Source organism: Galeopterus variegatus, unplaced genomic scaffold (genome assembly GCF_000696425.1).
Source record: "Galeopterus variegatus unplaced genomic scaffold, G_variegatus-3.0.2 Scaffold724, whole genome shotgun sequence".
Lineage (NCBI taxonomy): Eukaryota > Metazoa > Chordata > Mammalia > Dermoptera > Cynocephalidae > Galeopterus > Galeopterus variegatus.
The window spans coordinates 169,355-196,888 of NW_007726835.1; the positions used below are offsets into that span (position 1 = coordinate 169,355).

The 27,534-nt window shown below is 34.8% G+C and overlaps 1 protein-coding gene across 1 annotated transcript in view; it reads right to left on the reverse strand.

Annotated features, from left to right (window-relative positions):
* The window catches only part of RASAL2 (RAS protein activator like 2), a 105,727-nt gene extending 84,924 nt beyond the window's left edge, over positions 1 to 20,803 (reverse strand). Inside the window, exons 1-3 of the mRNA XM_008571818.1 lie at positions 20,741 to 20,803; positions 3,434 to 3,512; positions 2,510 to 2,616 (exon numbers count right to left, since the gene is read on the reverse strand). Coding sequence (XP_008570040.1) covers positions 2,510 to 2,616; positions 3,434 to 3,455 — 129 coding nt within the window. The 5' untranslated portion in view covers positions 3,456 to 3,512; positions 20,741 to 20,803. The remainder of the gene's footprint in view (positions 1 to 2,509; positions 2,617 to 3,433; positions 3,513 to 20,740) is intronic.
* Between the last annotated feature and the right edge of the window lie 6,731 nt (positions 20,804 to 27,534).

Below are 27,534 nucleotides of genomic sequence, written 5' to 3' on the forward strand. Positions count from 1 at the left end.
ACATGTAAGTACTGCAGTGCCTCATTTAGCCAGCATATTTTGGTTTCTCTTAAAAGTGTATAAATTATTTATCTACCATGATCAAAGAATGAGGTACTTCAGAAACCAGACTTTTCTGAATAATGAGTTTTATAAATGTCATATGTCTTCAAAGTTTTTAATATTCTCAGTGGATATATATCCATAATATGACACAGTTCCACTTTTTTAAAAAAACAACACAACAAATATAATCTCACTTTTTCTTGATTCAGGATCATTATTATCAATGTCAATTTCTAATTTTTAATATTCTCAGTGGATATATATCCATAATATGACACAGTTCCACTTTTTTAAAAAAACAGCACAACAAATATAATCTCACTTTTTCTTGATTCAGGATCATTATTATCAATGTCAATTTCTACAACACGTGCCATCCTGGAATACAATGGTATTCTTAAGGGCTATTGATAAATGTTAAGGCTGTTTGCCTTTATCCTAAGTGGAATCAGATTGTTTTTATGATTCCCTGCTTTTCATTTTCTCTGCCCGCCCCCTCTACTCACTGACTTCTGACGTAATCAGTGTGTTCTGATGGTTATTTTTCAGAAAACTCTCTAGGTGAGGGCCTGTGAATGGTTATATTCTTCTAGAGAGCTAAGTGAATGGGCTTTGCGACTGCAATTTGCTAGTCAGAGGCTCCTTCCTTCCTTCATTATTTCTAAATGCATGAAGTGGCTGAGACTGTCAGAAGACTAATAACTGAGTACATAGTTTGTAAGTACTACTAGCTTTCATGTATATCCACCTTTGCTGTATAAGTTTTGCTCAAGAATGATTAGACTTATTCTTAAGATAAATCTTAATTTATCATCTTATTGTTTAAATATAAATGAAAATTGATGAAATAAGTGAAAATAAAAAAATTATGGTTCTTAATTAATTCAAATTAATTCCTAATTAATTTAAAGGCTATGAACTTTAGACTTACTATAGGACCATTGGTAACTTCAATGTTACCAATATTCCAGAGGGATATTCTTCTATGGTTATTAACTTTTTAAAAACAAAGTTAAGAATTCACCATTTGGTTCCAGCATGATGGTATGAAAACTTCAAATTCTAACTCAATCCTTTTCACCAAACTGTACATGAATACTTCCATTATAATGATCTCTGCTTCATCAGGAAAACAAAAAAGAGGAGGGAAAAAAATGCTTTTTTCATTTATGAAAAAAATAAAATAGGAAATAGGTAGCTGTATCTATGGAACAAAGAAATTTAGTAAAAGGCTCTAAATCTAATGTTTTTAAATTCCTGTCATAATTTTGTTAGAATATTAATATCTAACACTCTCACTTGTGTTCTTTCAAAATGACAAAGTTTGTAAAAATTTGAAAGGTGTCAAACTCTACAACTTATCCACAAACTCTACAAGGTCATGATATAGGACAAGGGGAAATCTAGTTCTTCAGGATTAGTATAATATAAAACAACTATTTTGGTTAACTTACATGTGAATGTCAGCTTATATAGCCCAAAAGATCAGTTCTACTTAAAAGGTCATCCCAATTAAAAAAAAAAAGCATCAGAATAAGAAAAAGAATACGCCATATTAACTTGGCTGAGTTAAGAGAAACCACCTTTTTTTTCCAGATAGAAACGTCTATTTCTACTTTATACTAATTTTCATTGTATGTAGAATAATGACCAACCTCATGAAGCAATTATTTTCAAGCTTAATAGTTAATTTTAATAAAATGATATGATGAGGAAGTAAGTATATTTTTTATCCAATAAACAAAGAGAAGAGATAACTTAAAATCTGGGTTACTCAAAGTTATATCAAAAAGGTCCAAACCAGGCCTTCAACTGGTAGTAAGCTGACTTGATCACATATGGCCCTTCCAGCTCAGCATTCCATTGAATTTAATACTGATTCTTAGTACCACCTGGTCAGTTTAAGGAGTTATTTCTTTCAGGGTATTTCTTAAGCACCCAGAAGTCATCTAAAAGATGGCTTAAGCAAAGCACAAGCCAAGTCTCAGGACCGGAATTCACAATTGTCTAATTCTCTGTGAATTCGCTCTGCAGTTTTATGAGTCTCATCACTCTCTGCTATGGTCCAGCTCTGGAAAATAAAAAAATCATATCCCCATCCCTAAAAAAAGATTCCCACCAGTACCTTAACAGAATTGTGATAGGTTTTAGCTAGCAACTTGATAAAAGGATACTGCAAAGATTTGCACTCTATAGTTCAAAGGAATTTGAATTGAATGCATTTAGTTGTATATTTTGGAAATATCCCACAAGTAAAAAAATATTCCCTAAAACCTAATAAACTTTATACTGGAAGTAGTAGACATTAACCACAGTTAATCTACACAAGTTGATAACTGTCACTTAACTTCAGTATTATAAAGAAATTCTTGAGAAGCAAAATGTTTGGATTCCTTAAGCTGTCTCAACTTTAAGAAGAAAGGAGAAAAGTAAGACATTCTTTTAGAGAAAAAAAAAAACTTACTGGTACTTTGAAGGGTGAGGTATTTGCAGTGTCCATGGAGTTGGGTTTCTCTGATGTACTGGTCCCTGAGATACTCCGTCTTCGGGGGGACCTTTCTGCTGGCACCTCTGGACAAGAGAAGAAAGTTGAAACATCAATAAGAACCCAACATTCAGGGCCTTTCATTAAATTGTAAAATTATTTATTTTCACAAAAACTCAGTTTGCTTTAAAGGTGCATTACATTCTGTCATCTCCACATAATTTGTCTCTTTATCTTTGTGGTGTTTGAACTATCAAGACACTAGAGAGACCTGGTCACAGTTAAGAATCTGCTTTACAGTGATAGCTTATATCTTTATCCATGCACATATAAAAAATAATTTTCACTGTTTAATACCTTTAAGTTCACTTAATATTTGCATCTCACACAGTATATGAATCTATTTCTCTATCTGTGAGAAATTTAGGAGTTATAGGATAAAATGAAATTTCTAATCTTGTGAACAAAATATAGTCTAGTGTTGCACATGATTTGATAGTGTTTGCACAAAGGTCAAAGTTCGGTTCTGTGCAGATAAGATGATTCACCAGACTGCAATGAAAGGGCCGTGAGAAGACTGAAAGTGGCTGCCAGGATAAAATAACATATATGCCTATGCAGATATAAAAATAGATCAGCTTCTCCTTGTTCTGGCAATATGACCTTACTAAGATCTTATTCTGGAATCCTAAATCTGTTCAAACTAACCTAACAAGCTTAGGATTTTGCAGATGATTTGATCTTCTCCAATTTAATTACTATATACTGCATTAAGGCTACATTTTAAGATTTTTCATAGAGTGATATATATATATATATATATATATATATATATACACACACACACACATATATATGCACATACACATGCACACACAGATGATAGATATATACATATTATACCTTTATCACAACTGCTTCCCATCTCCACTTCAACTGACAGACATATAGGAATCCAGCTTCTTAGATAACATTAGATAATCTCAACATGGACAAGGAAAAAAAAACCACATTCTAAAAAAAGTATTCTGTGTTATCTTCCAGATCTTAAAAAATAAGGAGTAAATCCTAACTCCGGAGACTGACATTTTGATTCCTGTTGTTCTCCCTTTAAAAGACAGATGCAGTTTAAACTTCCATTTCTGGCCTCCTGGCCCCTGGGATCCGTGCTACTTCCACTTAAGAGAAAGCGTTTTTTCTCTCGCTCCCTCCCTGTGTCTTGCTCTTCCCCCTCCCTCTCTACAGCTTGCAGAGAGAGCAGGCGAGAAAGAAACACACAGGACTGCAGCTATTCAATCAATCCTTCCGACTGCACATCCTCATTAGTTACTTTCAGACTATTAACAGATGCCCAACCACTGCCTCCCCTCAGTCACAGAAAATTTAACTGTATTACACTAATCTGCAGCAAGAAAAAGCATTTACTGAAATTTATATTCAGCTAGTGCCAAAAGGACACCATCTTACACAGACCTAGTAATGCACACAAATCAATCCCTCCTATGAAATCCAGTTGGAAGTGCTTATCCTATTAGTATCGTTGCATGCTGGACACTGATTTTCTCTTCCATAACTAAACATACCTTCCTTATGACATCTTGACCACTAAGATACACATCAAATTGCAACATTCCTAATAACTGAGAGGTTGACAACATAGTGTCTTATATGCCTGCAGTACAAGAGAGTTCCATGCTATTACTGTACTTTAAAATTATGGCCAATAATTGTCTTTCAACTTCTCTCTAACCATCAGTGGTTAAATGAGCCTTAATGTACAAAGCCATTTTCAGAATTAGGCACACATGACTTCTAACGCACATCTCTGAAAAATGGCAGTATAATTAGCTCAGATTCATAGGAACGGCACAAAGCACTGAATTTAAGCAAATCAGCTAGTCAGAGCACATTGAGCAGCAAGACCTTCAGACTTCAGGAATATGACTGTACAGGGTGATTATCCAAGTTAGGCAATTCTGTAGGAGGGGGTGGGGAGCAAGGCAGGTGGGGAGAGGGGCTAGTGAGGTAGAAGAAAATCTCATCTTTCTTCTGATAATTACCCATAAAGGTAACCTCATATCAAATTAGAAGACACAGGAGATTGAATATCATGATGCAGTACATTTTAATCTCTGAATAACGGACAGAAACCAAATTGGGAGAAAAGTAAGATTCATTAGCTAGGATAAAAAGATCTAGTAAATAGTTTCCTTAATTTGCAATGTTCTGGCTAAGGAAAAATATTGAAACTTATTTCCTCACTTTCTTCCAAACATCTAATTTTAGTTTTCAGGCATATAAATACATTAAATAAATATATTTCAATGCTTCTAACTATTTGAAATTACATTGGCTAAAATGAGCAATCACATTTCAAAGTGTAATAAATATAGCATTTGTGGTACTTTTTTTTCTCTCGTTTAGATTCTTTCCGTATCATGAAAAAAAATCACAACTCTGATATAGCTTATAAGACATTATTGCATCCAGAAAGAAGAAATTAAATTATCCTTTAAGTTTGCACACTTGCCACTAAAAAGGGGAAAGGAAATGAGGTAAGCTAAATCAGCTAATGAAGAGGAAGTACTTTTCACTATGTCGCTTTTTCAACCCCTTTGACAATGCAATTTATTTGCTGATGTAGAACAGGTCTTTGAAATATCCAGGTTCTTTAGTTCTCAGAAGATTCATAACTAATTCAAAGCAGAGAGAAAAATATATACCTCAAGAACTAATGTCCACTTAGAAACAAGGTAGCAGCATTAGTAAGAACAAAATGAAGAACCTGCTGGAATAGTCACAGGTAGGCCTGCGTATTAAACTGGTCCATCTACCTTTAACTTTAAATCTCCAAGCAGAAAGGAAAGCTTCTATTATGCTCTTAAAGCTACATTTCTGCTGAGTTGGAAGGAAAATCTGTACTAGTTCCAGAAGGCCAAAAATTAGACAGCTGTCTCCCCTACCCCTACTCATGCTATGTCCTATTTTTTTCATCTGCTATTAAATTAATGTTCCTTTCATAGTTGCAATATTTAATTACAGTCATTTTTAAATATGCTCATCTCTAAGACTAAGGCAAGAAACATACAATATGGTTTCAGTAGATAAAGGTCTAAAACTGCTTTGCTCATTTTCTCATCCTCTAAAAATGATATTTTTCATCTTCGGAGTGAAAGGCAAAAAATGTTATAACAAGCCTGGTTAAGTTTCAAATTTATCTCTTCATTTCCTTTGCTATTGGGTATGAACTGAGACGAGGTGATGAGTTACAATGATGAGAGAACCTCCAACACAGCTCCATATAGGATGATATATTGAACAAAGAAAACATTTGAGTGCTTTTCTTTTTCTTTCTTTTTTTTTTTTTTTTTTTTCCTTTTTGAGACCGGCTGCACCGCGCTCAGCCAGTGAGCACTGTGAGCGCACCGGTCATCCCTACATAGGATCCGAACCCACGGCAGGAGCTCTGCTGCGCTCCCAGCGCCACACTCTCCCGAGTGCGCCACAGGCTCGGCCCCTTGAGTGCTTTTCTTAGCAGTTCTACCAACTATCTGTATGATTCGGTGTAAGCTATTTCACCTTTCCTGTGCTAGTCTTCATCATTTAATTATTTGAATTATTCAGACCAAGCAGAGATGAAGATAAGACTAATGAGTTTATATACTTCGATGCTAAATTAACTGTTTGGAAGGAAAAGGCTCTCTAAATCCAAAGTGTAGTAGTATTTAAAATGTCATTTCCTCAACATACACATTTTTCCCTTGTCAGTGTTCTTTCTTTGAAAAGTGTGACAAAAAAATTGAAAACTGGGTAATTATATGGGCAAAGATACTTTTGGCAGAGGATGGCCTGTTCAACAAACAGAAGTCAACCTCTGCTGTAGAACCTAATAGTGTATTCATGGCCTTTAGTTCACTTACCGGGGAGCAAATGTCAAAAAATTCCTAGATCTCTTGTAAGAAAAGGAAATAATTATATATTGGGGAGAACCCTAAGGAGTAGTTTCCTGTGAGACAGTCGATTCTAAATTATTATTTTCTTCTTTTAGCATTTCTGCATTTTTCTAAAGTTTTACAATAAAAACTATTGCTATAATTTTTTTCCTTTAAAAATACAGTATTAAAAAAAAATCACAGGTTACCATTCCCCACATAGTATCTTCTATCCCTGCAACTGACATGTGATAGGTGCTTAAACAATATTTGTTAAATGAATAAATACAAGAATGTATTTAAAATAAAAAACAGTACCATAAAATATAAAAGAATTTAGTTCTTTTAGCTTTACCTTCCATAGACAATTTTGATGAGCCAAAGAATTTTATTTGCCCAACTACTCACACCTTGAGGTTACTCAAATGCTATAGCTCACCAGTGCCATGGCTCTTTTTGACGTGCATAATGATTTACTGTTCCTTTTAGTATTTGGACATGTAATTTCTGGTATTTTTCTTTAAAATTCAACATACGTGCCACATTTCCCCTAAACACTGTGAGCTAGTCTTGAGACCAGATATTTGAGGGCAGGGTAGTTATTGCAGTTCTTCTATAGCTACTATCACCAACATACCTCTCTTATGACTTATCCCCTCCCACCACCCTAGGCCTACCCAACTACTACACACTTAGCTGAAGGAATTTAGAAAATACTTATGAAATTCTGTAGAAGTCCAATGACTGCTTGTGAAATCACATTTCTTAATGAGCTGAAATGATCAGTTATGTGTGTGTGCACCCATATACGTGTGTGTACTTATATTACATAAGAATTCATTCATTAATTCAACTAATATTTACTGAGTGTCTACTATGAGTTCAGATCAAGGAGACCTGGGTAAACAAAATAGAGAAATGTCTCTGCCTTCATGAACTTATATGACGTTAGGGAGGCAAACAATCTTCTAACAATGTTAGAAGGTGATAAGTGTTTTGGCGGAAATAAAAAGTAGTAAGAGAAATGAAGAGGTATAGGAATTTTTTTTTTTTATTTCGTTAAATTTTTATTTTGTCAATATACAATGTATATGATTATTATGGAGGTATAGGAATTTTAAAAAGATAGTTGCGTTGTGAAGGTGTGGTGTGAGCCAATACTTAAGAAGGTAAGAAAGTATGCAGATTTATCAGGGAAGAAGACTGCAGACACAAGGAAGCTAGTACAAAGCTACATGTAAGGACTTCAACTTTTTACTCTGAAGTGAAAAACCATCTGGTCAAACATACTTCACCAAAAGGTTCAAATCACATAGAAACCCCACAGAGACACACGTTCTGGTATTTTCTGAATTATTTTCTTTTCAAGATTTTGAGCAATGAATGTGACTCAAAATAAATCTGGAATATTATCATGTTTGGAATAGAGTAAAGGGAAGTGTTCATCACATTAACTGAGGGTTGGGTTCCAAAAGCCTCTGAAAATACCTTAAATGAGAAAGGTATCTGTAATATAATATCATTATGGTCAAATATCCATAGACATCAACTAAATTTACTTTTTGTTAAATCTCATTTAACCAAAATTCAGCAGGACAGGTGAACAAAATATAGAAAGATATTTATAAAGTTTTAATTTGGTGGACAATGGTGTAAGAAACCAAAATTCTCAAGTTATGACAGACCAGAAAAACATTACATGTTCATAGATGTAGTCACTTTGGCATATGTGAGTATATTATGTCTAAACACTTCACATTATTAGCAACCAAAGACAATTCCTAGTAATTCTGTGTACAGAATTATAAAATATGAATAAATGTGAACGCTTTGCCAATTATAATTATTCATGAGCCCCTTTAATATTTTTGATATTGTACTTAGGAAACAAGTTTCTAATATTATTCTCAAAAGGAGGATTCTTCAGTTCACTTCAAAAGCCTTTTTAAAAATCAATAACATTTCAACAAAGCATGATAAAAAATTGAATACACACCAAACTACGTTTATGTATCCATTCAAGTCATTGGAATTTTGGTGTGTATAGTGTTACTGTGAATGAATCCACTTCACTATAATCTATTTTCTTTTACATGTGTAAATGCTAACAACATTACAGAGATATGTCAGTGGCTCAAATTATAATGAATCAGATAAGCAAATAACTTATCTCTCCATGCTATGCATTCTAAATTAGGAGGGTTCTTTTCCCACAGGAGGCACAGAAGACATTTAAGAAACAGAACAGGAAGGATGGAATAGTAGGAAATGCATTTGTACCTCTTCAGTGAAGAGGGGCTTTAATAACAAATGGCAAAATGTGAAACAAAAAAGGCTTTCACAAAAATGAAGTTTAATACTTCTTAGTTGGAAGACTACTAAAGGTAGTGGGAACTTAAAGATGCAGTTGAGTACAACAGTATAAAGGAAAAGTGACAAGAGCAAAGAGAAGAAAATCACTTCATGTATTTAGTTGCTAACACCACAGCACCTGGATGTTTTATAGATTTCATCCACCATTACCAGGACATTTTCTGCTGTATCCCACTGTTACTGCTTTAAAGCCTATGCACTGACAGTCACCAAAATTCAGCTGCTGTCAAACACAAATCCCCAGAGCCACTTTAATTCATCTAATTTGTAACACTTAGACTGTAGTACTTCACTCAGACAAGCAGTCCTTTCAAGTTTCCATGCCCTAGACAGACCAATACATATGAATCTGTGCTAAGTACAGAAATGTGGTGAATTCTCAGAAAGTAAAGCCATCTATCTGGTCTCCCCACCTTTTCCTTGTTTCAATAAATTTATTCATTATTATTTTTTAAAAAGTATTTCTTCTTGTTAATATAATGGGAAAACAAATTTCCCCCTGGTCAAGGAATCTGACCACCACCCAGAAGTATTCCATTTCTTCACATGATAATGTTAGATGAGATGGTAGAGAATAGTTTTAGTACAAAGAACACTTTCAACTGAAAAGGCTCAGAAAATAGCTTAGGGACATTTACATGGTATCTTAAGTTTCACATGCAAAACATATCTCTGGTTCCTAGTGACAACAACCAGGAATCTTAACAATGATGATAAAAACATAACAATGATAGCTACAACACCAAATCATCATTTATTATGCCTTATTACATACTAAATGTTTTATATGAGTTATCGCTTTAATCCCCACAACAATCCTTTGAAGCTGGAATTATCACCCCCATTTTACAGATAAGGAAACAAGGAGATGTTCTATTACCCTGCCCCTGCTTTCACAGCTGGTAAAAAGGGCAGAGTCAGGATTGGAACCATGCAGTCTGGATTTAAAGCCTGTACTTTTAATCACCATGCATGCTGTCCTGTTCTCCATGTGTTTTGTATAATGGGCTGTAAAGGAGAAAAAATAAGATGCAAATCACAGAGACTCCAGTTTTCTTACTGCTTCCTAAAAATAACTCAAAGAACTTCAACAATATGCACATGATTCTTCATATTTTAAAGAAAATTAAGTCATACTCCTTAGGGGATTTACTGTAAACAAAGCCCAAGAAGGAAAACTCAATCCTGGAAGGCTGATGCTGATAAGAATATTCTAGCTGAGAAACAAGAAAGAGAGGTGAGGCAATGGGGTAGAGAGGGAGGTTGCTTAATAACAATAACAAAAGTACAATGGTGAAAAAAATTGAACAAAACAGGAAACAAGCTATAAAGGATATATCTACTACTGATTTCTCAAATAAAAGTGACAAAAGCCCTCCAAAAAACTAACATGCCCTTCAATACTCCTAAACTAATCTTCAGTATACCTAAGTGGGGAGATAACAATATTTAGACAAAGCCTATAAGACAAACACATATAAAAAGCAGTAAGATCTTAGGTTTTGCAAAGAACAAGCTCTAAATAACTAACAAAGTATTGTTTAGCACAAAACAACTGTTTGAACATGTCAATATAGTTATTTATAAGATTTTCTTAATCTCACAGCTTCATTTTGGTGAGTTATGTTTTGTCATCAACTCTGGAATATATCTTCTAATCTCCAGAGAGGCTCTAAGGCCTTTATCTAAACTTTTTCTATAACTGATTTAATAATATATTCTCACTGTTAATATGCTTCATACATATATAATTGGGGGTATAATCTTAGATTTATTCATAACATGATTTCAGTATTCAGTGAACATATAAAAAAAAAGATTTAGTCCTTGATAATGCCAGGGCCTTAAAAGACTAATTTGCGTTTTATTCCCAAACAGATATTAGTAGAAAATATTGAAAAGAGAAAATAGAAAAATATGTAGACCTCTAATATAAAGATGAAAACTTAATTACCAAGAACTAAATATGCTCACGACACAGTGCCAAAACAAAATTATTTACACACGACATCACTTATTAGTTAAGGTAATAGAAAAGGGAGGAGCCTATGATATTTATTTGTCCCCCTTCAGCCACCAAACACTGCCAAGTTTCTCTCCAAAACATCTGTTGCCTTCATTTTTTCCTCTTTATTTCCATTACAATCTATCATCCTAACGTAGGCCTTTTTATCTTCTCATGCAGATTACGGCAGGAATCTCCTAACCGATCTCACTGACTCCTGTCTCTGCTTAAAGCTATCCTATTCACTAGGACCAGATTAATTTCCCTAAAACATTACTCTCTTGATGGAATTCCCTTTTCCCTTCCTAGAGATCTTTTGACTGACAGGCACTGAAAAAAAAAATCAGCTGGCCCTACCTTACATATATTCAGTCTTTTGTGCCAACAATTCCCAACAATTCACTCACTCCAATAATCTCTGATCTCAAACTGGCCATGTTCATTCCCCTGTCTGTCTTTGTTAATGGTTTTCACCTAGCAGCCAAATCTTAGGTGACCTTCAATGACAACTTTAATTCATTTACTTCCATAACACTAGGCCTAATTATTCATATTTCTTTGATTTCCAATTAATATATTTACATAAATTCACATTACTTGATTATATGTATTCTCTAGATTTAGGTACCAAAGTAAACTATATTCCTGGCCAATACTAGTGTTTTGCAACTGAGGTCTTACACTGCAAGATTTGAATAATGGTGATCTTGTCTAAATTTTCAAAAACAAATTTTAATAGAATTCTCTCAATTTTAACAATTTCTCCCACAATGTTTCAGTAAGCCATTTGCACTCACTCTTGATTGTCTGCAAGGAGTACTAAAACAGAATAAAAGATAATAAATAGTAGTAAATAAATTTTAAGTAAACAGCTAAGCATAATTAAATATACTTAGTCTGGACACCTTTATAAAACACATGTGCTTATAAATATCAATTAGATCGAATCATCTAGAATTGCCATTTTTGGTAGGTTAAAATGGTAAACTATCAAGAATTTCATATGATTCAACTTAATACATAATAAATTAATAAATTTTCTAGTTCTTTGTAATTCATACATGGAATTAATTATCACCTGGTCAAGTTTAAGAATTACTCTCTTTTATGTATATTAACTTAAATCTTCAGTTATAATTGAGATTTTGATAAATAAGCTCATGGGAAATTAGGTTTACAAGTTTTGTGGTTTTTCCTCCCTTGCATCATTCTATTTAAAAATTCACAAATTTCCAAACTTTATTAAGTACACTCACACATAAATTTATCAGGTTTAAGTTTTCATATATTCTTATTCATTTTCATTTACTTAAGATATCTCTTCAGCTTAATTTCCTTTAATTTTTACTTTTATTTTTCACTTTGATATATTGTAATTATGCACACTTATGGGGTATAATCTGATGATTTTTTTTTTTTCGTGTCCGGCAACGGATCGCAACCCTCAGTGTCGTGCCCATACCGGACCGGGACCGGCAACGGGATCGCAACCCTCGGTGTTGCGCCCTCACCTCGCTCAGCCAGTGAGCGGGAACCGGTCTGTATGTGGGATCCAAACCCTCGGTGGGAGCGGCGCCGCGCTCCCAAGCGGCACACTGTAGCAGTGCGCCACCGGGCCGGCCCCTATAATCTGATGTTTTAATGCACATTTGTGTTGTATAATAACGGGGTTAGGGTAGTTAATGTATCAATCCCCTCATGTATCTATCATCTCTTTGTGGCAAAAACATTCAAAAGCCTATCCTCCAGCTATTATGTAGTATACATATCTTAACTGCTAACCATAATCACCCTATTGTGCAACAGAGAACATCAGAATTTATTCCTCCTATCTAACTAAATTTTGTAATTGTGCATCCTTATAAGAAAAATTTTTGAAAGAACACCTATTTTTTTTTTTCTATTCTAAGGAAATTGCTTAAACAAAAGTTGTAAGACAAAAAAATCTAAGGGAACCATGACCACCTGTGAGACTCTATATGGATTCAATGGCCATGTTTAGATTTTAGCATGGCTCTTAGGTATTTTTTGTTTTCAAATATCAGAATACCATTTTGTTCATCTGCTATGAAAAACTGAATTACCACTGTTTGGAACTATTAATGCCAATGTGATCTTGCATTCATTCTTTTTCTGAAGTCAAGCTATATGGAGAAATCAAACTGTAATTGGTGGTAGATTTTAAAATACTGGTTCAATTTCTTTAATGGTTACAGGTTGATCAGGCCTAATTACACTTTTGACTACTTTTACTGTCAATTTTAATAAATTATATTTTTCTTTAAAATGTTCATTTTGTCTAAATTTTCAAATATATCATCATAAAGTTGTTTATGATAGCCACCTATTTTTAGTCTCTAATTTTCTGCAATTGTCTTTTCATTTCTAACATTATTGGTACTTTCACTTTTGCAGAAATCTTGATGGTTTTTCCTATTTTCATTAGACTTTTTAAAGAAACAACTCTTGGTTTTATTGATTCTATTACATTTATTTCTGTTTTCCATTTCATTATTATCTGCCCTTATATTAGTTATCTCTTTTCCTAAACTTTCTTCGGGTTTATTCTTTCTTTCCTAACTTGCTGAGTTAAATTAGCTCATTAATTTTCAGCGTTTCTGCTGTTCAATATAAAAGACCTTATTATTATTATTACTATTTTTTGGCAGCTGGCCAGCATGGAGATCTGAACCTTTAACCTTGGTGTTATTAAGGCAGTGCTTTAACCAACTGAGCTAACTGGCCAGCCCCAATGTAAAAGACTTTAAATATCACTTAAGAACTATTTTAGGAATATCCCACAAGTTTTTAAACTCGTACTATTTTCAGTATTCTTCAGTTCTAAGTAGGTTCCATCATCTTTTCTTCTTTGACTAACGAGTTATATAATAAGTAACTTTAAGAGTATCCAAAAGTAAAGGTTTTTAAAGTAATTTTTTTGGTTACTAATTTCTAACTTAGTTCAATTGTTATCACAGAATGCAACCTGTATGACTTTAAAACTTTTTGAGATTTGTTTTATTCCTCAGTCTATTGTCAGTTTTTATAAAGATTCCATACATGCTTGAGAAGACTAATTGTTGGAATCAGAATTCTATACATGTCCATTGACTCAAGCTTATTGTATTTTTTAATATCTATTATATCTTTATTAATACTTGTAGACAGATTAAAGAATTATCAATATCTCCTTATATATTTGTCAATTTTTGTCACATAAAATTTGAGGCTTTTTTTATCGGGTACCTGTTAAGATTATTATATCTTTCTAGTGATTTTTACATTTTATCATTATTGAGGGACCTCCTTTATTCCTTGTAATGCTTTTAGACAGTCCCATTAAATCTTATTTTCATGGCTACACCAGCTTTCTCTTAATTAGTATTTGCCTGATATATATTTTACCAAATCTTTACCTTCCACTTTCTTGGGTCCTTGTGGTTTAGATGTCTCGCTCATTAACAACATTCACAAAAAAACTTGTCCGACAATTCTCACTTTTTAACATTTTCATATATTGTGTTCTCTGATATAGCTGGATTTTATTTTTACCATCTTACTGTTTTTCCATTTACTTTTTTCTATGCTTTTTCCCCCCTGATTTTCTGTTTTTTTAACAGATTAATCAGGTTTTAAAAATTCCTTTTTCTCCTCTACTGCTTTTAAAATTATGCAGTTTTATTCCATTCTTTTAGTTGTCATCCTTAACAATTTAACATGTATACTTAAAACCTAAAGCTAGTCATGATTTCTATTCTTCTCTTGAATAATCCAACAATCTTAAAATACTTCAATTCCAATTACCCCTTTCCTATCTCTGAATATTATTGTTGTCCACTATTTTAGTTTTACCTTATTGGAAATGTAGTTATGAATTCTTAGGGGATTTCTTCCCTCACCATGCTTGCCCCCCAGTCAAGGCTGAGATAAGTAAGATTTGTTTATTTTTGTCAGTGAGCAGATTTTTTCTTATTTCCACTTTACGGAGGGTGTAACTCATTCAAAGATTTGTTCCTATGGGAAAAGTGCAGCTTTCAATTCTAATCCCTCACTTTGTTTGAACCTTTGGCCCATCTCCTTTCAGTCACTAAAACTTAAACCCTCTGGAATTCTGAGATTGGCAAATGCCCCAGGATGATTTACTACCTGGATTTTTAGTTCTTTGTTATCCTCGTTCTCTTCCTGGGGAGTTCCTTTCCTTCCTGAGAGTTCAGCCATTTAGATAAAAGTGTTAGTTACATTAATATGGCATTTCTAGTTGTTTCTATATTATTCTTCAGGATATCTAGTCTGTCATATTACCAGAAAAGAGAGTTTCAGTTTTTGAATATGTTTCCCCCCTAATGTTAGGTATAACTTTAGCAATCAGATAATAGTTGCTGATACCAATGATTAATTATAGTCAATAAGAGTCATTTAGAAACTTAAAAATGTTTAGGATTTGTCAAAATTACATTCTTCTTTTATAGAATTACTCTATCACTTAAATTACATCACTTAATGAAGTGAAATGAACTAATTCAAATTTAGTTTAAAAAATAAAAGTGGTGGGCTGAGCCCGTGGCGCACTCGGGAGAGTGCAGCACTGGGAGCGCAGCAGTGCTCCCGCCGCGGGTTCGGATCCTATATAGGGATGGCCGGTGCACTCATTGGCTGAGCGCGGTGTGGCCGGTCTCAAAAAAAAAAAAAAAAAAAAAGTGGTAAAAACACTTTTAGTATTTTCCTTCTCATTCTCGAATTTGGTAAACCCAATCATAATCTGTTAAATAATAATTGCAAATGCTACCAATGAACCTGAAGTGGCATTTGTAAGTATGGGAGTAGAGAACAGTAGTAGAAAAAGGGAGAATAAAGATGGATCTGAAAGACTAATTTTGAAAGAGCTGAATCTCAAACTTTTGGGTATCAGGATAGCATTCATTCATGCAAAAAAAATGTATTTATTAAGCACCTATTCAGTGCTATTCTGAAAGATGCCGAAATATTAAGAGAAGATCCCTACCTGGCAGAAGCAGAGAGGTATTATATCAGTGCACAAACAACTAACTACAATGCAAGACTGGGTGTGATAAATGTCCCAAGATTAATAGTCTAGCTGTTACTCTTTACAACAGCCAAGAGTTGGAACCAGCCCAAATGTCCATCATCGGATGAGTGGATATGGAAAATGTGGTATATCTACATGATGGAATACTACTCAGCTATAAAAACGAATGAAATACTCCCATTTGTAACAACATGGATGGACCTTGAGAGAATAATATTAAGTGAAACGAGTCAGGCAGAGAAAAAGAAATACTACATGTTCTCACTTATTGGTGGGAGCTAAAAATAAATAAATAAATTCACTCACACACACACACACACACACACCACAAAAAAAAAAACCGGGGGAGAAGATATAACAACTACAATTTTTTTGAAGTTGTTACAACAAGCAAACGGAAAGGACATTCTTGGGTGGGAGGGGGCAGAGGGAGGAGGGAGGGAGGTTTCGGTGATGGGCCATAATAATCAACCACACTGTATATTGACAAAATAAAAACTTAAAGGAAAAAAAAATAGTCTAGCTGTTATCTCCCCATCTTCCCTACTTCTCATGTGCTAAATCTCCACATGCATATTTGATTCCTATATGAGTTTCACTCTTCTCCCCTCCAAAGGTTAATCTTGTGCTTTTAATTCCACCCTCACCCCTAAACCCATAGAATATTTCATTCTCTCAGTTATTCTCCTCTCTTCTAGGTTCAGTATCATGCTCTCTCCTCTGCCTAAAAATATGCACGTTTCCCCAGTTTAGTTTTTAAAAGGGCACATTTTTCTTTCCACCAGTCACAGGTTTCTTCAGGCAACAGACTTAACCTGTTGCTTCCACTGTCTCACCACCAAGTGTTGTTATCCATATTATAAAATCTGACTTCTCCCCCCTCACCTTTACTGAAATAGTATTGATACTTTCACAGGTTATGAACAGTCTCTTAATGGTCAAATCCAGTGGTCTTTTCTAACTTCTCTTTGGCTTTTGTAACCACCGACACTACTGACCACACTGTTGACCTTTCTACCTTAGCACTTGTGACCCCACACCATCCTGGCTTTCCTCCTACATTTATGGTAATTCACTCTGTCTCTCCTCCTCTCTACCCACCTGCAAATAGTGCTCTTCAAGGTTCAGGCCCTGCCCTCCGTTTTTTTCTGGATAGTCTCTCGATAATGGATCATCTATTGACATTGTCAACTATCTTTCTTCTCTAGATGAATGGCTCCTAAATCGTGCTCTCTACCTGTGACTTTATTTCCAATGACCAGACCTTGTTTTCTGTCTGGGTGTGTACTTATGATCTCGAACTCAATATATCCAAACAGAACTCACCATCTTCCCTCAAAAACTGGTTCCCTTTTTCAACTTTGCTATTTCTGTTAAAAATACCACCATCCTTCCAAGTTCAAAAGTTGTCTTTGACTAATTTTGCTTCCCATTTCCCCAATCTGTCACCAATTCTGCTGATAGATCCTTTATAATCTCTCCATCTTTTTATTTCAGTTATTCATCTGAGCCGTGCAAACACTTATCTGCACCTGGAGTATTCTAGGTGTTTGAAAGACAGAAGATTGAGCCCTCCTTTACAATCTAATTTTAATAATAAATAAGCAAACCAATAATTATAATGCAGAGTGATAAATGTTAAAATAGAGGAATTTTTTTCATATCCGAATGACTGCAATAGCTTTGAAACTGGTTTAACTGCTCCTAGTCTCTTCTCCCATAGTGTCACTTTCAGCTGTCTTCCTAAAAACCAATTTTGATCATATCTTTTTCTTGCTCACGAATCTTTAATTCTTCTCTCTGGTTTTCCGGATAAAACTGTCGCTCATTAGCCTGTCATGAAAGATCCTACACAGTGAGCCCCCAAATGTTATCTCTCATTACTTCTTTACATGAACTCTCCTTTCCTTTCAAGTCAGTTTACTCACTGGACCTGTAAATAATTTAATATTCTCATGACACTGCTTTCATATAGAAAACCCCACCATTCCATAAAAATCTATTCTATCTTTTAAGATTCAGGTTAAATCCCATCTCTGTAAGGCAATCTTCAATGTTCTTAATCAAAAGTGATGTCTCCTTTCTTCAAACTCCCACAGTAATTTTTGCCTTATTTTATTTTCTCCATTGTCATCTTTAATTATCATTTAATCTTTCTCATTTAACTCTTACATAGTTCATGTTTTCTCCCCAGCCAAACTCTATGCATCACACAAGCAGTTTTATCTTATACTTCTTTGTATCCAGCCACAGCACCTAGCAGTGTCTTGAACATCACATTGGGCAAAATTTGAAACAGGGGCAGGGGTTTGAAAAGCTGAGTTTGGAAAGCTGAGTTTGGACACTGCTGATAGAAGAAACAGCATGTGTAAAGGTGGGAAAGCTTGTTCCTACCTTGAAGAAAAATGTTTGTTCAAGAGACAGAAAGTTAACCAATTTGGTTGAAATGGAGGTTTGGGGGTTTTTGCCCCCCAAAATGAATAGTGGAATGTCATGTGGAAGAGCCAGAATAAGTTCCACACTAAGACATTTTGACTTTATCTGTAGGTGATGAAGAGAACATAGAGGGGTTTTGGACAGAATAAAAAACAGAACACAGTTTTATGAAGTTTCATCGAGTCAGCAGTGTGCTACATTACTGGGAAGGCCTGAACGTTAGTTGAGTGGTTATCCTCCAGAGGGAAGTAGTAGAAAGTACTACCAGCACAAAGTACTTTGCTTGCATCTTCCCTTCTAGACAGAAATCTGCCTTAAAATTCCTTTTGGCAAAGAAAGCATTAAAAGCAAAGAAAGTTTGACAGGTTCCTTGATATAATGTCTCTTGGTTCTACTCATCCTAGATACACCATGAAGTAGGTTCAGTTTTTATTTTTCCGCTGGCATCCTCATCGGGAAAAGCATGTTGTCATTAATGGTAACTGTATTAGCAAATACCACAAAGGCATTGCTTAATCTTCGAGCTATCACTATCTACATCTGAGATAGTTTTGTTCCTAGTTCCTCTGGAGGAGCTTAGTAAATTCCTACTTATCCACTGATGGAAATGTTTGCTACCTACAGTCAGGAGAGAGCCTCATTCCTAAAAATAAGACTTGCTGACATCAAGGCTTAGCCCTGCCACAGCAGAGCATGGGATACATAACTGTCTATTAACTCAGCAACTAAACTTGTTATAGCCCTTCAGCACAATCACAACTCTGACTTATCTATGTTTTATATATTATACATGCTAAGGTTTCCTTCCATTAGGTGGACAATTGGGAATTAACTACCTAAAAGTCAATGTAGTAATTTATGTAAATTTCCATTTTCCTTCAAAGCAAGTTCTAACATTCCTTGTCACCTCTATCTGTGGATAACTGGGAATTCACTAACTCTTCTATAATCAGAGGACAGGAAAAGGGGTGGGCAGGTGCACCACTGTAGTACTTATTTGCTCAGCTCTATTTATTTGATCAAATTCTTTTTAGCCATAGTGAAATAAGAGCAAAAAAAAAAAAAAAAAAAGAGAGAGAGAAGTAACCTTGTGTCTGGATTACTAGAATTCATAAAGATCAAGGAAAAGATGTTTAATGATGATTCTGCCTTCCTTTTCTATGATGTGGTAGGATCTAAGTAGTTGGTTTTACTTAGAGAAATTTGAATTTTCTTCACTGATGTTTCCCTATACGTATGTGTGCATGTGTTGGGGGATGGAAATGGGAAGCAAATAGAATGAAAAGGCTTCGGAAAATTGAAGACTTAAGAGGTACATGTATTTCTTAAAGTCGTCCAAATGCCCAAGATAAATAAGGCTCTGATAAACAAATTAAAAGTAATATTAATATCTAAATATATCTACCTGAGTATAGAGTTAGAAAAGACCTGGATAGGATGACTGTTTTTGTCTAAATGGCATGAAAAACGAAATCATTTATGGAATGTTAAGATTGACAACAGTACTTAATTAAATAAAACAAAGAGAAACTTATGCTAAGTATAAGAAAGATTTACAAATAGTAGAGATATCTTTTGGACTAGCAGAAGACTATTCATAGTCATAGAAAATATTCATGAGGAATACATCAGAAGATCAACAGAATTCTGCCCATTTATAATAAAAGTATACCTATACTTAAGCAAACACATTATTATAAAAAAGATAAATTTGAAGGTTATTATTAATCTAATAAAAGTATTCATAAATAGGATTTTTTTTTGTAAGTATCAAGCTCTCCTATCACATTTAAAATACAATTGGATTTACAACCTAACTTTTGTAGGAATTTGTTTATTATATCAATAACTCCATGATCAACAATTGCCTTACTTAGAAATTTATTAGAAAATATTTGTAAATGCAAAGTTAAAGTAATGGCTGGTCCATGTGTCCTATTTTATATGCTCAGTAGAAATCATATATGAGCATTACAAGTATTTTATACCTTGTATAAAAGCTACTTCTTGATTCATATGATAGCTTTTCATACACACAAAGCCTACTCCCACTGTCATACAGCAAACCTCACCATCACTGTATTGAAAGTACAGTAAAACAATAATATATTTTGGCTAGTAGAAGTTGTCTAAATACGACGAACAACTGGCCAGATGACATGGGAAGCCTTCTATGGAGCTAGCACTCTTTGTTAAAGCAAAGCAAACTGTCTCATTTCTCATAGCCAGTGTTGGTGGAACCATTTCTATAGACATAAACAAAACTTGGAAAGCGAATGACTTAAACATATTCTCTTAATTCCTCTTTCCCCTTTTACAAATACAAAAGTGGATTTAGGAAATTTGGGGTCTTATTTCCCAAAGTAAGAAAAGTTTGGACAACAAAGGGTTAAAAGAACAAGGGAGCCCTACCGTACCCAGAAATGACAGAAGGCTCTTCTCCTCTTCGGTGCTACTATCCAACCACTCCGCCACATCACCGGGGGAAAGGAGACTCATTCTCCAGCCAGAAAACTTTTCCATACAGAGCACAATTACTGAATGATGAAGTGGGAAAAGAAGGATATGGAGGCTAAATTCTTGGGGGTCCGACACTTAAATTGCTGGCTAGGCTGTAATGATGAAAGAGAAAATGTGATCCTTCCTCCACTCTGAATTCTGTCTCTGTGACATCAATCTAATACAACGGGGGAGGGGGAAAATAGAGAGGGTTAAAAGAGGGTGGTAGAAGAGAAGGGAAGAAAGATTTGTCCTTCTGTCTCTCGGTGTTAAGCTTTAGCCTGAAAGAGAAAGCCAGGATAAAACTGAATAATGATTTATGTTTAACAACAGGAGAAAGCATAGGAAAATAAAGAATAAAGACACTCAAAGAAAAAGAAACAGGTTCCTACACTGGAAGCAATTTAGATAACCAAACAATAGCTAATCAGTTAAGTAAAAGCATATCATCAAACAAAAACAAAGACAAAAGAACAAATTCAGCATTTTGTTTTGTTCTGAGGAGAAAGGTTTTCAAATTTCCTTTCAGTCATCTGCAAGAACTGCAGCCCCCCAACCCCTTCCTGTTTTAGCTATTTCGACAGCATCCCAGCCCCCTTTATGAAGATTTCCTGCGAGCAGAGGCAGGTTGATAAATCTGTGAATAGGAAGCTCTCATCCCTCCTTTCTTCTCCTCCTCCTCCATTCCTCCCCCCACCTCACATGGCGACTGCATTGATCGACAATAATGGAATCTGTAAGTGACTGCCAACAGCAACATTAAGGATATTACAAGTCCACTTCATAAGAATTCGAGCTGGTGGTCGGAACTTGGGGCAATTCTGGGCTTCTAGTCAATAGCTCTGTCTTTCTTTGCAGAAAGAAAAGGAAGTGTGTGTGTGTGCGTGTGTGTGCGTGCGTGTGTATGTAAAGGAAAGAAGGCTGGAAATCTGAAAGTAACAGAAGTAACCTCGTTGGGCTGAGGGTTCAGAGATTGATCAACATAGTGAATGACTGACTATTCTCCAACTCCTGTCTCACTTACACTGTCAATGTAAAAGAGTCAGACCCAGATAAAATTTTTATATGATTTATATTACATGTTTACATGGTTTGATTTAAGATTTCACAGGTTTATACCTTATTAACAGGCAGAGAGAAATCAAGCAGAAGAGGTATGTTCAGAGACCCATAAATCACTAATATCCCTGTTCTCTGGAGATTGACTGGGCTTGTCACTACAAGAAAGCAATACTCTAAATAAAAAGACAGAGTTTTCCCCCTGCATTAGCAAAATATTATCTCTTTTCCTAATAATCTAGTCTTTCCTTCTATTCTGGTAGTCTGCCTTCAGTGAGAGATTCTTATTCCTTAAGAGTTACTACGTCTTTTATATATCCTCAATCCATGCCCTTCTCTCCATATTTACTTTAGCCTTCCTTATTTATCATGGAGACTCTAGTTTACTTTGACTATAAGTTCCCTGAGGACGTGGACCTTGTCTTATATTAATCTTTGTAATCTTAGTGGCTAGAGCAGTGCACTCAGAAGGAGCTCACTACATATTTACTGAAATTTTAGTTGGTTGCTTTCTCTAAAAGTTTTAATAGCTTCAACATAGGCAGGAGATCCTAGGCTGAATATTTTAGAACCTCTTGTTAAAATTAACCACTCTGACAGTTACTTAAAAGTTGTTGTAGCTATAGTACCACATGATTGAGAAGATACAAAATGTCAAAAAAGGGTATTATGAATTCATAATATATTTAAATGAATATCTATTTTCTTTCTCAAAATAAGTACATAAAAATGAAAAGTAGTGATAAATAGGTGTAAAAGACATTTTATTGAAATCCACAGGTTACGCTTGCTTAGCATCTAAGCATTGACTGATAATCCTTTTGCAATAACTTCATGACACACTAGTATCTCTGGAGCTCCCAGGCTGGAAACCACTAGAGGTGGTCTAGAGGATCGGGTTCAAACTTCTCACACATCAGGTGTGAAGTGTGCTTTTTTCCTTCGTAGGGAGCCCAAGACTCCTCTTGGCTTAGTAATGTTGCACTATTTACCTCACTTCCTTGCCTTTGCATGTTCCTTTGAATGTGGCAGGAAAAATTTGTTTTGTTCATTTGTGTATCCCCACTATCTAGAACATTATCTGGCACACAGAAAGTGCTCAAAGATTTTTGTTGAATGACTGTGGTACATCCTGTGAAGTACCTGACAATATCAAACTGATCCACTGAGATTCAACTCAAATATCACCACCTCTCCAGGTCTCCCTGACACCTTAAGGCAGAGATAATAGCTCTCATATCCATACTTTCATTGTTAATACTCCTATTACTTTATTGAAATAGCTTGTTTACATAGTGGTTTCCTCCACTATACCTCATGCCTTTAGAAAGCCATCTACAGAAAAAGTTTGTTTGCTTACCCCTGCCTAAATTGGTCTTTTTGGGATATAGAATAGAATAGTAGGGCCAGATAGTAAATATTTTAGGCTTTGTGTATCATATGGTCTCTGTCGCAGCTATTTTAACTCCACTGTTGTAGCACAAAAGTAGTCATAGACAACACTTAGACAAGTGGGCATGGTTGTGTTTCAATAAAACTTTATTTATAAAAAAAAGGCCGTGGGCCTTACTTTAATGACGCCTGATTGAGAGCAGCACTGCCAATTCAGCCAACAATTTTTGAGTACATAATACATGCTTGGATATCTACCAGGTTCTTATGACTGAAAAATAAAATACTTATTATTTGTCTGGGTCAAATAAAGTTTTATTTTCATTTTAATAAGTGAATGATTATCTTTATTACTTTACTTTTAAGACACAAAAACAAATTATTGCTTTCCTCCTGATCTCTTTGTCTCATGGGCCTGTAAAAAACTTAATTTTTCTTTCTTTCTTTCTTTTTTTTTTGTGACTGGTAAGGGGATCATAACCCTTGGCGTGGTGTTGCCCGCACTGCACTCAGCCAGTGAGCGCACCGGCCATCCCTATAAGGGATATGAACCCGCGGCCTCGGCGCTCCCAGTGCCGCACTCCCCTGAGTGAGCCATGGGGCCGGCCCCAAAACTTAATTTTTCTTTGAATAAAGAATATAAAATATGTAACCCCCTCTTTAATTACTTAGTATTCCTGATTTTCATTATGGCTGCTTGAACTTTCAGATTCATTTATTTAACTGCATTAGTGATAATATGTGCCAAGCACTATTTTAAGCCCTGGAAAATAGTTGCAAACAAATGAGACAAAATCTCTGCCTTCATGGAGTTTATATTCTGTGGGGAAGAGTATAAAATAAACAAGATAAAAAGTAAAATATAAAAAAATAAAATTAAAAAAAAAAGTAAAATATATGTTGTGTTAGATAGTGAATAACACCAAAGAAAAGAGCAGAGCAAGAAAGGGGGGTATGTAATGTTGGGGAGGTCTACAAATTTAGAGCATAGCCAGGGACATTATTAAATAGTGTCTCTCAAATTTTTGATGGATTTCGATTGAACTTATTAACATTCACTAATACACTTTGTGATAAAGGATGGAAGTAAGAATAACTAGTTTTCAAAAAGGCAACTAAAGGATAGGTGAAGTGTTTGCATTTCTGTCTAGACATTCTTTTGGATATGTACAACATTTTTCTTCAAAGAAACTTAAAAGTAAATGTCAAACTATAACTTTCCTTATATTTTGATGAGGAGATACTTTACTCTATGCAAATAAAGTCAAATCTTCTGAAATCTATAGTTCAACACTTTAAATAGTACCCTATATAGAGAGAGACCTCAAACTACTTGCATATAAATTATATATCAATGAATGCACTCCCATACTGTTTTCACTTGCCAGACATGTTTACCTTATATGATTAGAGATGATGAAACTAATGAAGCTAAGCTAAATTTCCACTTATTTGGATTTAGGAAGCAACATTTTCAACATGCAAAGCCACAGAATAATATATTTGTATTAAAAGAGGTATTCCCATTATATGATTATTTAATATTATACATAGAAGGTGTTTTGATATCCTCCAGTGAAAAGACGTATCAAAATGTAAAGTAGTAAAAATGAAAAAAATAGTAAGGTAGTGACATTATTATAAAACAGGTGTGCTCAAAAGAAATGTGTTATTCAAAGACTAATGGAAGATTCTGTTTAAGGAAGTTGATGACTGTCTCGAATAAAAGATAATTAGATTCCTTAAACACTAAAGCTATTCTTTCAAGGAAAAAAAAGTGTAAATAAAGTGACAGCTGTAGTCAGTGAACAGATAACTCCTTCTTAAAAAGACCCAGAAAGTGGCTAATGTACAATTATTCTTGAAAGAAATTTTTTCCCTAAAGTTAAATTTTACAATTAATTTGATTCAAAGTATATGCAATTCTTACAGTCTATCATTTAGCACCTAACTCAGTATCAAGCAAATAGCAGCTACTTAATATCTGAGTGAGTGGGTAGATACATGGATAAACCTAACACATCTAAGATTATCACTCCTCTGTAAGTAAATTGAAAATCATTAGAGTAATATCTCCTCTAATAGGTCACTATACCCAGCAATAATTTGAATACTTGATCAATAGTAATAATCATAGATCAAATAGTAATAATCATAGATCAAATCAAACATTTACAACATTTACAATGTACTAGGTAGTACATGAAGTGCTCTACACGTTTAACTTCATTTACTCCTCGTAACAACACTGTGAGGTTGTAGTAACATTTTCCCTTTTTTATAGATGGGAAAACTAAAGTTCAGAGAAAACTAAGGTAAAGAGAAGTACTCATACAGCATGTATTGGAGAGGAAGGACAGGACTTGATTATTCTTATTCCAGACTTGACACTCTAAACCACTTTCCATATTAAGAGTTTCTTTCTATAACATTTTTAGATATTTGGGGCGAGGTATGAAGAATGAAGGTGAACAGTCATTAAGTGGGAGTGAAATTATTTTCCTTGATCAATGATCTAAGATACCACCACAAAGTTAAGTAAATCATGTAGAAATCCAAAGTCAGTGGCAAAATCAGGAAGCCAGATCCCACAGTTTCTAATATGTAGGGATAAAAAGATCAACTTGAATTTTATAGCATATAGACATTTGTTTTATTCCCTTCCACCAATAAATGATTTTGATAGTCTGACTGTTTTTCTTTTTTTTTTTTTCCTTTTTGTCTTTTTTCGTGTCCGGCAACGGACCGCAACCCTCAGTGTCACGCCCGGACCGGGACCAGCAACAGGATCGCAACCCTCGGTGCTGCGCCCGCCCCTCGCTCAGCCAGTGAGCGGGAACCGGTCTGTATGTGGGATCCGAACCCTCGGCGGGAGCGCTCTCGCGCTCCCAAGCGGCGCACTGTAGCAGTGCGCCACCGGGCCGGCCCAGTCTGACTGTTTTTCATGAGTATCTCTTAACAAAAGGATTTCACTGAACATGAGTGCAATACTTGGCACATAGTAAATGTTCAATATTTTTTAAATGAATGAATATATTTTTCCATGCCTGATCAGGATATGTGAACCTACAAACACTTAATGAGGCTGTTTAATGCTTTAACAAATTTACCACTGCTAATTTTACAATAAAAATTATGTCAATTTTTCCCTATCATTTTAAGTGATGTCTTTAAAGAAAGGAAATGCAACACGTTTAGAGTAAAAATACAACATTTGGTGGTTTTAAGAGAAAATCTAACTTTGGACATATGGTGCCTGGTAAAAGTTAATGGCCTTTCGCACAGCAAAGAAAACAATCAACAAAATGAAAAGGCAGACTACAGAGTGAGAAAAAAAATCTGTGAACCATATACCTGATAAGAGGTTAATATTCAAAATATATAAGGAACTCAGACAACTCGACAGCAAAAAAATCAAATAATCCAGTTAAAAAATGGGTAAAGGACCTGAATAGACATTTCTCAAAGACATAAAAATGGCCAACAGGTATATGAAAAGGTGCTCAATATCACTAATAATCAGGGAAATGCAAATCAAAACCACAATAAGATATCATCTTACACCTGTTAGGATGGCTTTTATCAAAAAGACAAGAGATAACAAGCACTGGTAAGGGTGTGGTGGAAAGGGAACCCATGTACATTGTTGGTAGGAATGTAGATTGGTGCAGCCACTGTGGAAAACAGTATGAAGGTACTTGAAAAAAAATAAAAAATAGAAGTACCATATGACTCAGCAATCACTCTTCTGGGTATCTACGCAAGGGAAATGAAATTACTGCCTTGTAAAGATGTCTGCATTCCCATATTCAATGCACCATTATTCAATAGCCAAGATATGGATGCAACCCAAGGGTCTGTTGACAGAAGAGTGGATAAAGAAACTGTGATGTACATATACATTTACATACATACATATACACACACACAGGAATATTATTCATCCTTGAAAAAGAGGGAGAGCCTACCATTTGCATGGATGAACCTAGAGGACATTATGCTAAGTGAAATAAGCCAGACACAGTCAAAAAAATAATGCATAATCTCAATTATATGTGGAATCTAGCGAGACAAACCAACAACCCCCCAAAAAACTAAAACGTAGAAACAGAACAGTGGTTACCAGGGGCAGGGGAAATGGGAACATGTAGGTCAAAGGGCACAAAGTAGCAGTTATGCAAGATAAATAAGTCAAGATCTAATGTACAACATGAGAACTATAGTTAATTATATATATATATATATATATATATATATATAT